This window comes from Drosophila arizonae, chromosome 5 (genome assembly GCF_054131065.1).
Source record: "Drosophila arizonae isolate 15081-1271.41 chromosome 5, UAZ_ARI_1.0, whole genome shotgun sequence".
NCBI lineage: Eukaryota > Metazoa > Arthropoda > Insecta > Diptera > Drosophilidae > Drosophila > Drosophila arizonae.
Window position 1 is genome coordinate 6588359 of NC_142925.1, and position 12105 is coordinate 6600463.

A 12105-nucleotide genomic window follows, 5' to 3' on the forward strand; every position below is an offset into this window, starting at 1 on the left:
TAAATTAATTTACAGGGTATCTAACGGTCAGCTACGCAGCTTACCTTTTGCTTTTTTTTTTAATTTTCTTTATTTTTTTTCTTATTTTCGTTAGCTTTTTAATGCAGTTTATGGTTAGCCTTTCAATTTGTGTTGAGAATTTTTCATTTGTGTGCCATTTGTCTTGGGCAGACACGCCCTCTGCAAAAAGGCTTTGTCGGCCAGCTAGAGCAGCGCTGTAACCACAGGCGAGTCTGTCTCTCATTTGATTTATTTGAATTTCAATTTACTTTCTCGCACTGATTAATCATTTAGCCAGGCAGCAGGCAGGCAGGCAGCCCAAGCACCATTATTTTGATTTATGCGACTTTTACAAATTCGAAATTTAAATTACGCACACACACACACAGACTGCCTGTGACGGCTACATAGATATTTGGGTTAGCCGCTCTGTGACAGTTATAGAATTGTAATTCATCTTAAATGCGGTTTGCACCACTTCAACCCGCCCGCACCGCTTTGACCCGAGTTTCACTTATTTTTTGTACATACGCAAATGAAAACGTTTGAAATGTTTGCCTTATAATTGCTTTTCTTCTTGACATTTTAGTTGAAAAAAAAAAACAAGCAAAACAAAACAATTAAAAAATCACGAAAAAAAAAGAGACAGTTTGGTTAACCACAAAAATGTGGTTTAGCGAACAATTTTCCTAGTGTATTTACGGCTGCTGTACTTAGACTCAGTCTATCTCTGTCTTTGTCTCTATTTCTGTCTCTTGCTGTATGTATGTTCTGCAACTTAATTGAGTTGTGAATGCCAATACATATACGCTTACTCACTCTAATGCTTTCTCACTCCCTCACTCTCTGGGGCCTGTAAATAATCCAGGACTTGGCTCAGCCATCGCATAATTAAGTTTATAGCTTAAATGGCACAACAAACATGAACTGTGTATGCGTGTGTGAGTGGGTGTGAGTGTGTGTGTTGGTGCTGCTTCTGCTGTTGTGGCCTGCAAATATTGATTGAGGCATTTTGTAATGTTGTCTGGCAAATACATAAATCATTAGAATTATGTCAAGCTCTGCTAATCGAGATTGAATATGTCTTCTCAAGCCAAGCAACAATACACACAAGCACACACAGGCACACACACACACATACACATTGAAAGCACTAACAACACACGAAATATTTAACATTTGTTTTATGAACTTGGCTTGAAGTGTATTTGCAGACAGAGGCGCTCTTAAATGTAACAAACACCTCATTGCAAATCTACTAACAACTATTAAGCATTGTGTTCTGTGAGTGTCTCTATGTGTGTGTGTGTGTGTTTGTGTGTGTGAATTGTGTTTGTTTAGGCATTAGCAGATAACATAAATGTCTTAGTAACATATCCGGTTTTATTGCCCGGCTTCAATGTTTGCCAGCTTTGTCTCATTAACCAACCAAGTGTATGTGTGTGTGTATCTGTCACACACACACCGACACACAAAGGCACACACATGAATTTGAGCATTTTGGTTTTATGAAATCAAATGTGCAAAGCAAATGAAGCGTAATTCCAATGCCAACCTCATGTTCCGATGCTCTCACTCTCTCTCTCCTCTCTCCTCTCTCTCTCACTCTCACTCTGGCTATGGCATGAAAACTAATTATACTGTTAAATGCGTTTGTTTAACTAGCAATTTAATTAAGGTTATGCTTTTGTTTAGCCTCGTTGTAAATATATACATACATACATACATACATACATACATACATACATACATACATATATATTGTATGCAACACATTTTTGCCCGAATCCTGCCTCACAGTGTGCACCAAAAAGCTGGCGCAATTAAAAAATTACTCCACATACACGAAACTTTACTAACGGTTAAATTGCACATGAACACTGTGTGGTAAGGGCTAAAAGCCACAGCATTATGTGTGTGTGTTGGTGTGTGTGTGTGTGGTGTCTGGTGTTATGGGTTGAGGTTTGGCGCAGTCTAAGCGCCATTCGCTAAAATGTCCAGCGACAGCGCGCAAATTATGTAAAACAACGACAACAACAACAGCAACAACAGCAACGATGTTCATTTGCACTTAGAGAAAAGGCCAAAAAATCACAGGGAGAGCCAAATAAAATAGTGTCTGCCAGCAGTTAATGTATAAGTCATATAGTTATTTTTAAACAAGTCTCGATATATTTAGAAAATTTTTCCTTCCATAAATGTGTATGGGCATAAAAAATATAATTATATATATATATATATATAAACAATATACATAAATACATTTTTAATACAAATTTAATGCAAGGCATTTGACTTTAGATAAGAAGATTTTGTTTGTTTAACCGGAGGAGCTTAGCATGTGCTTTAAAGCATCAGAATTTCAATTTATTTATACGCAAGAAAAGAATTTTAAACACAAAGAAAACAAAAAGTATAAATGCCTTTGTGTCGTACTCTTTTTTTTTTTTTGGTATTTAATAATATTTCGTTTATATATAGAAAAGCTTTGAGTCTGACTTTGGCCTTTTTTTTTTTTTTTTGTTATTGACAAACTCTTGGAAGAGTTTAATTTTGCTTGTGAAATATTTGCAGATAAATAAACTAGAAATTTAAATGAGAATTTATTTTTTTAAGAATTTGAAAAGAACTTTTTAATAAACTAATTTGTAAGTTTTTTATTTTTATGTTTATTTATTTTAATTTAATTTTATTTAATTATTTTTTTTGTTTTATATGATGAAGATTCAAAATGATTTTAAATAAAATAATTAATTTTATTTATTTATTTATTTTTTTAATATTTTTACATATTTCAAGTTTAAGAACAAGTATGAAAAAAACTTAAAAAATTTAACGCCAGCATTACTAAATAAAAACATTAAATATAAATAGTGTTTATATATCGCTGTATATTTTTTTGGTACACACACTTTATGCACTCACTGTGCCACTAAGTACAAAAACGGCACTGTGACAAGTGCAATTACAATAACACATGCTACCACCGAAGTGCAGATGGGGAACAGTTTTGTGGTCGTTGCAGCAATTGTTGTTGTTGTAATTGTTGATGTTGCTGTTGGCATTTGCAGTTAAGGCAACAAAACTCACAGAACGCCAAATTCTACGAATATTAACATGTAATTACGCTTTAAGTGCTAAATGGTAAAATTTATGAAAAACAAAGTATAAATAAATAAATGTGTATTCAACATAATTGAAATTTAATTGAATGTGTCAGGTGCACTAGCAACAAGAGCAATAACAGCAACAGCAACAGCAACGGCAACACGAGCAACAACTGCCCACAACTGTTGACCCATGTTGTTTGGCCTAAACTGCACTACATGGACTTTTTTCCCAGCTGTTGTGGAAGTCACGTTATATTTGACCAGGCCCTGGGCTCTGGGCATTTGTCATTTGCTACTGCTTCTGCTTCACTAATAATGACGTCAGCAACATGCTGCAGAGCATGAAATTTATGCACAACTTGAATGCTCACGATGCGGTCGCTATACTATATAAATGTGTGTAGTCTGTATGTATGAGTGTTTTGTATGTGCATATATTTTGGCATTGACAGCGCCATCGACAGCACCAGCAACAGCAGCAACAACAGCAACAGCAGCAGCAGCCGCAGCAATGACAGCAGCTAGCGAAAGGCATAAAGATTAATGACCATGCGCCATTTTCTGTTGCTCCTAGAGTAGTTGTTGTTGTTTATACCCTAAGCACATGGAAGCTGGCTAACGAAGAGCATATTGACTAAGAAAAGGTATGGGCTAAGTTTGTAGTATTATTATAAAAATATTTGGATTCTATATATCTTGCGGCGCCATCTGTGTGTTTGTCTACGAAGCTTGCAGTTCCCAGGCGCCAGCTGAGGATTTCAGCTGTTTGCTTTTATGTGTCTAGCTCAAAAACTATAAAAACTAAAGATTTGAAATTTGAAATATGTGTGCATAAATATTTAAGGAATAGAAATCTAAAATATTTTTGCAATAACTCAAAATTTATGAAAAATATATTTGATTTGCCTTGAAAGCCAAGCTTAAAAGCTAAAAAAAAAAAATAAAAATAAAAAAATAAGTACATAATAATAATAAATAAATTATAATAATATATAGAGAAAAAAAATATAAATTAATTATAAAACAATTAAAATACATACAATAATAATTCAATATATAAATAAATAAAATTAAAAAAAATATATATACAGATATATATGTATGTATCTACACTAAATAATGATATAAATGAATATTTATATAATTACATAATTATTTATATTAATATACAAAAACCTATGAAATATAATTAATTTAGTTAATTTGCAATAATCTACGCAGATGTGCAGTGTTTACAGGGCATCCTCTAGTCGAGCTTGACTTGCTGTGGCCAACATTTGGCGCTTCCGTTCGTAGAGGACATCGTGTCATAGGCTTTTATTGTGCTCAGAGTATTTTTTGTTGGGGTTTTTGCCGTGCGCTGGACATGAGTTTCGGTTGCTGTTGCTGTTGTTGTTGCTGTTGCTATTTCTTGTCTCGCAGTTTCGTAAATATTGTTGGCACTTTGTCTTAATTGCTTAAAAATTACTGACATGGAAAATGAACTTGGCAACGTTGCGCACGTTCCAACGTTAAGAGCGCAGAGCCAGAGCAATAGAAACAGCAGCAGAACGAGTTGAGAGTGAGGCGTGGGTGTTGGAGACGGAGGCGGAGTTGGAGTTGGAGTTGGTGTTGGCGTTGGTGTTGGGTGGGTTAGGCTGGAAGATGCCTGTCGACGACTGTTTGTCAACGAGGCGTCTGCTGCTGTGTTGCTGCTGGTCGGTAACGACAAATACTTGCAAATATTATTATTATTGTAGTCGAATTTCCAGCAACTATTTATCATGCGGGCGCAACAGCCCCAAAGGGCAGCCCAACAATCGTTTGACAAACTTAATTTATTAATGTACAGACGCTTGACAACAAGTAAATGGCGGAGATTGGGACGGAAACGGCAGCAATGGCAACAGCGGAGGCTGTATTCACACACACACACACACATACACACAGTCGAGTCGTCTTGCTTAAAAGCACATTAATTTTCATTCCATTTGGTGATAAGTAAAAGCTGACTTTGAATTCTATTTTAAATATCAAGTGACAACTAGCAAATACTCGTAAAGTATATTATGCCTTGGGTTGGCTTGCCTTTGGCAGGAAGTCCAGGGAATTTTCTCGTAATTGTTTCATCATGGAGCAAGCTTCGCTCGACCCCTCCCGCCCCGGCGACCCCTCGTGCCCTGTGTCGCCTCACACAATGAGTTGCCATTGAGGCAGAAACGTAGCTGTCATGCAGCTCATTTGCATACTTTTGAGTGGCGCTCATCATAATATGAAATAGGGCATGCCTCCTCTACGCCGCCTTCGCTCCGCCCCCCGCACACTTCATGGCAGCGTCTTCAATTTCTTGGCGTCCAGCTGACAGGCAAATACCGTGGCAAAAATGAGCCTCAGTCGACGTCGACTTGGACTGAGCCCTGAGCCTGGGCAATTTCAACTGAATGCCACTGATTGATATGCATGCGAAATCTAAGCATCACTTGGCTTTATTTATTGACAGGCAATTTCGGTTCGCAGCCAGCATTTCAATTTGCCCAATTGACAGCCAAATCAGCGCCCAGAATTATCTGAGCCCAATAGTGGCAATAGGCAAATGTGAATCGATGTATACCTGTTAGAAACTGGACAAAGTTATGAGAGAGAAACTAGGCATATGCAAGCTGGTAAACTATTGAATGGAAATTTGTTGTGAATTGCAAATTTGTCAGAGTAACGCAAAATGTATGTAAGGTTTAAGATTTCAAATTTCCAATTAATTCTAAAAAATTTGATAAGGGTTGTAAAAAATATAAACTGTACGAATTCAGGTTAGGGCAGAGAGAGAGAGAGAGAGAGAGAGAGAGAGAGAGAGAGAGAGAGAGGGAGAGGGAGAGAGAGGGAGAGGGAGAGAGAGGGAGAGGGAGAGGGAGAAAGGGAGAATACCTTACTTACTCCCTTTCTTCAAAATTAACCGCCAAATCAACATTATTTATTTTCCCAAAAATTTATTAATTTTTTTATGAAAATCTATTTGTCCATTTGCCCATTAGTCAGCATCTGTTATGACTACTTAATTTTTTTTAAGCCTCGAAGCACTTCATAACATCAAATCAACTTGATCTAATCTTGCAATCTTCCCCTTCAATGCCATCTTTATCTTCTCAATCAAAATGTAACGCTTGCCTTTAATGGGAAATCAATGAAAAAGGTCCCAGGGGCCAAGGTTGGGGCTAAACCGCAGCATTGGTGTTGTTCTTGTTATGAAATTAGTTACAGGCTCTTTTTTTGTTGTATTTAACAATAGGCAAAAATCGTAGATGAACCAAAACAGCCGTCGAAAATTAACTGAGCATTCAGAATGCCTCAACTTTCATCGATATAAGTGAGGGATATGAGATATATGCTACATAAAACTCAAAATTCGTAAATTTGATCTTAAATCGAGGAAATTAAAAATACACAATACTTCCTCAGCTCAAATTTTAAATAATATAATAGATTGTTTTACCAGCTCCTCATCTATATGAGAACTACCCATTTAAAAATATTCAAAAGTTTCTCACTTAAACTGTGACCTTTAATTTGCTTGAAATATGTTCGTCAATCGGCTTCGCTCCATCACGTCCACCCACAACACTTTTAATTCATTTAATTGCACCCGCTGCATATCAATCTAAAATTGCATACTGTTTAAAATCTCGTCTGGTGTCCAGCCCGCAGCCAACTGAATAAATAGATAGATGCATCAATTAGTGCAAAACTAATAACAATTTACAAATCCCAAGCTTAGTTTTAATGAGCTGCAGCTGGAATGCGCATACGCCGCGTGCGCATAAACATAATTGAAATTGCCTGTGCGTAACTAAAAAATAAATACAATTTGTTGCACATACATATATGGGAGAGTATGCATGTGTGTGTGTGTGTGCCAGTTTGTTTGTATTGTATTTTACATAATTTATTGTTGGTTTGGCGCTGCGGCCGCTGCTTTGTTTTTCTGGCTGGCTGCACTAATTGAAACCACCAAATAATTTGGAAACACATTTTGACCCGCAGCTTAGCCAATTAATGACCCAATGACATGTTGTCCCATGCAAAAATTGTGAAATTCTAACGGCAGTCAACTGCAAGAGCGAACAATATGGCATTGAGCATAGGCCCTGTGGCATGGCCAACAAATTGTGGCTCAGGCGGCATTGCTGCTGCTCCTGCTGCTGCTGCTGCTGCTGCTGCTGCTGCTGCTGCTGCTGCTGCTCCTGCTGCTGCTGCTCCTCCTCCTGCTGCTGCTGCTAATTTGGGGTGCGCTAAGTGTTCATTAAATGCACTGCAACGGCTGTTGTGGCTGTGGCTGCTGCTGCTGCTGCTGCTGCTCCGGCCCATTGCATTAATTTGCGCACATTACGTATACGCGCCGTGCGCCAGTGTGCATTTAAGTGTGCCAAGCATACTTGTATATGTTTACTTTTTTGTTGTTGTCCCCTGCTCGTTCGACTATTGTCGTCAACTGCAGCTAAAATGAGCTGACATTGAGGCATTGCCTTGAGCACTTCGCCTAATGAATATGCCTAACAGCCACAAAGATCCAACTAAATGCCGATTGGGCATTGGATTCGCTTTTCAGGGGCTGCCAATGAAATTCATTTCATTTACCGTTTGTAGTGTTGGCTGAGTTTGTATATGGGTTTGGGTTGTGTTGTCGCTCCACTCAATACGATTGATTGATTGAAATGTTTGCAGCAAATTGATTGATGATATGCAGCGAGCCATGCTACATGCCCCATACGCTTCAATAAGTGAGAATTTATTTTAAATTGATATAGCCATAATGTGGCAGGAGGCGAGACGGCCAGCTGGCAGCCACGTAGTCAGGCAGGCGTAAACACAGCCTATGGATTTGTCAACCCTAAATGGCAAAGCATATTAACGGCACACACACACACACACACGCGTACACGTACACTTCGACACACACACACACATGTACACAGTCACATCCACACGCACTGGATTTCAACTGCGCGACAGTTGGACGCGGTTTCTGCTTGTTGGGCACATATCGATTGTGAACAACAGCTGGCTGCTCACTGTGAATGGTTTTGTGAATTGGTTTTGAATGGAAATCGCATTTCCCATTATGTCAAAGCGGCTCTCTAAATCAAATTGCTAAGCTAGGGCAAAGCTAATAATAGCTTCAATTATATTTGCAAATATCACAGCAAATTTGAAAGGATTCGTAAGGCTTTCGGTTGCCCTTTTATAGAATATATTTGCTTATGCGACACAAATGGGCAGAATATATAAATAAATTATTATTTTAGGAATACTTTAAAATTTGAATTGAGAAAATGTTCTAGTACTTTTCCGCCAGAAATTTGATTTATTCATTATATCAATTTAGTTTTCTAAATTTTTTCTGATTAACAGGCAAAAAATGAAGTAAAGAAGAAGAAGAATAATATAAATCGGCAAAAGACAGTAATTATCAACAAATGATTTACTATATTAAGAATTGAAATAAAAAATATTTGTACCCATTTTTATCTTAGTTAATTTAACATATTTTTAAATTGATTTTTTTTTTCATAATTGAGTTCAAGACTCCGTATTATTATTTTTTAAAACAATTTTTGCTATATACAATTCTTTTAAATTTATTTTTCTTGTACAAATTTTCATGGCTAAAAAAATTTTTATTATTATTATTCTCATTTTTATTATGATTATTATTATTTTTATTTTTATTATTTTTATTATTATTATTTTTTTTAAGGAAGCCATAACAATTGATTCAAGTCTGATAGAAAATATATGTAAGAAACTTTTCTCATTATAATATATTTTTATATTTTATCCATACATAAATTGCAAAAAATATTTTTTTCTCTGTAAAGCAGCCGCAAATTTGATCTTTTCTGTAAACATTTTTTATATAGATAACTTAAAAATGTTTATTTTGACCCTTTCTCCTAATTTGATGAATTCTAAAAATATTTATCTAGGGCACTTTCAATATCTTCTGCACATTATTCAAGTGCTTGCACGTATTCCCTTTGCTTTATTTATTTCGTGTTTTTTTTTTTCCTTTTTTTTTTTTTTGCTATGTGTCTTAATGTGCGTTTCGTTTTGTTGCCAAGTGGATTTGTAAAGAGATTTGACATGCTAAAAACTTGATTGATTGATTTGCTCAGCTCACACACACACACACATTATCGTCCACATATTGACAGAATACAGCCACGTTTTTTTTTCAGTTCCCCGTCTAAAAATTGTATCCAGCCTTGTTTTACACGCCGCTTACAAGTGGATTTTGTGGGTCGTTTATCAAAATGTGTTGATTTTTACTTGTGTGTGTGTGTGTGTGTTTTTTCTGGCCGAGTTTCTCTTAATGTAATTACTTACCGATCGACAGCAATGGCAACCAGATGCAAAATCGATGCCGTGCAGCAGAGGACATCGCATGAGGTCCAAATGTCGCACAGCTCCGGTCCAAGAATCCAGCCTTGGCTGATCTGTGAGGGCGATAAGCAAACAGATAGAGAGAGGCAGGGACAGAGGGAGGGAGAGAGAGAGAGAGATGGCACATCAAGTTATGGCTTGGGGGCTCCAAGTGCCAGTGAAAAAGACAATAAAAGTTGATGGCTTATTAAAATTGATGTCACGCTGGGGAGGAGTTCAAGCGAGGCCTGACCATAATGTCATCTAATAACTGTGCAAACAACGATTGCACTGTCCTTAAATGGCCAAAGCCTTCGCCCCGCTGGGCCGGACGACAATTGAGCGTAGCGTTGATGCCTTGACTGTTGTTGTACGTTTAAGCTTTTGTTCGGCCAGCAAAACTCGAGCTACATCTTAGACAGTGCTTGCTGAAAGCCTGTGTCTAGTGGTACTTAAAAATCGATAAAAAAAAAGTGTTCCGATAAGCGATTGCTGAGCTTTAAACTTGGAGTCGTTTATAACTTTAATTTTAATCTAAAATGTTTAACTGGAAAAATGTTTTTATATCGATTATTGAGCTAGTTGCCATCGAAAATTGAACTATCAATTGTTAAATGGTTTGAAGCACAGTCCCATTAAAATGTAGGATTTATATGCACAGTAAACTATCGATAGACTTTATCTCCGATTTATCGATTTTGTTATCGAAGAACCTAAATATCCTCTTTTAGCAAAAGCTATAAGCTATTGAAAAGGTATTGATCTGGAACTTGTCTATCGATATGCTATTTATCTGAAACTTGTCGATTTTGTTATCGATAACCTTCAATTAGTTATTGTAAATCTAAAACACTCATTGATAACTGCTAAAATTACAGATAAAATGATCGATATACTGCTGTTTATTATCGATAGTCTCCATATAATGTCTACAGTCAACACAGACTATCTTGGACTGAAATCGTCTTAGACTTAGGTACTAGATAGATAGATAGATCGTACAAAATTTATGAAAATATTGATAGTATCAAACTATGATTCTACTATCGATAGCTTTGCTATAGAATTTATATAAATTGAGTATATCACGAATTGAGCTGACTGAGCTGCTTTCAAATCAATAAATTAATTATTTCTAGCAAATAACGTAATTAAACCTGTCTGGTTTTTATCGATAGATTGTTTACGTCTATCAGTATGCCAATAGTTTAGAGAGTTTGGCATGTGAGATTACTTTCTCTGCGTATCTTATATATTAAGAGCTGTACATTATACAACTGTCGAATGCTTCGATGAGCTAATCGATAGTTTACCCCTTAAACTAATCAAGCCAAGTCTCTAATGGGTTTGGCATGTTGAAATTTGACTTTGAAGCCAACAGCTAAAAACTCTTAAGCAACTTAATTAGCCATCAACATGAGGGACCAATTTGTTGTAGTTGAAGTTAAGCTAAGAACTGGGGTACTCACCTCATAGACGGCGCCAAGGGGCATGACGAGGCAGGCCACAAATAGATCAGCCACGGCCAGTGAGGCAACCAGATAGTTGGCCACATTCTGTAGATTGCGCTCCAGTATAATGGCAGCTATCACAAAGACGTTGCCTGCAATTGTTGAGGAAGTTGTACTAATTCTTTAGAGTGAGACATTGATAGAGGGGTGAGAGAGAGTTGAAGAGTAAAAGAGAGAGAGATGTAAAGGAAATGCCAATGACAGCTGCACGAACTGTTGCCAGTAGATGAAGCTGCTGCTGCTGCTGCTGTTCAGCGAACTAATTGCGAAAATTGACTTGAGCGCAAAGTTTTCAATTCAATTAAGTACGTTGGCAAGTCAAATTTAAGCGCAGCTGCAAACCGAAACCAAAGTCGAAAGCGCAAACGAATAGTACGAGTACGAATGTACGTAAACCTGAAGAAAAATTAAAAGGAAAATGCATTGAGAGCGACTAGCGACTATGGAATACTCTAACGGCAGTGAATGACTTTCAGTGAGTGAAACAGTCTTAAACAAAAAAATTATATATATGGCTTGTATGAGGACAAAAAAAAGAGTAATAAGAAGAACTTGGGCTTGAGAATCTCATGTCAAAGAGATCTTGCTCTTACGGCAGAGTATATAAATTGTAGCTAGACCTAACACTACTACTAGAGCAGGCTCGAACTAAAGCTGAGTCTAACGTAGGCACTTCGAGCTATAGCAGAGTATTCAAGCATCTAGCTTATATACAATCTCGAGCTGTGTAGGTCTGGGTCTATGTCCGAGTCTAGAGTGGCTTACTTCTAAGAGTTACTCTCGTAGACCTGAGAATTTTAGACTCTGAACTAGCTTTGTAGCACATCTAAAGCTTAATCTACATGATTTGGATCCTCGAATTATGGTACGTGCTAAGCAGAGTGTGATATAAGATTAAGTCTAGCGTAGTAGCTGAGTCTAAAGAAGCTTACAGACAAGCCAAAGTATTTATTCGACACAAACGCTCTAGACTCATATAAAACTATATAAATGCATACAATGCATGAAACATCCTACGTTGAGCAACTGTCAGCCCCTTCCACCTTAAATTCTTCCTTTATTTGTTACAAATTCTGCGACATAGTTATAAT

General features: G+C 36.9%; 1 protein-coding gene across 2 annotated transcripts in view; it reads right to left on the reverse strand.

The window, feature by feature from the left end:
- Positions 1-12105, reverse strand: part of 5-HT1A (5-hydroxytryptamine (serotonin) receptor 1A) — an 87151-nt gene that overhangs the window by 32330 nt on the left and 42716 nt on the right. For both annotated transcript variants that reach the window (XM_089471546.1, XM_018011725.2), the window contains 2 exons: positions 10973-11106; positions 9468-9577 (listed from right to left, as the gene is read on the reverse strand). In XM_089471546.1, the coding sequence (XP_089327672.1) occupies positions 9468-9577; positions 10973-11106 (244 nt within the window). The remainder of the gene's footprint in view (positions 1-9467; positions 9578-10972; positions 11107-12105) is intronic.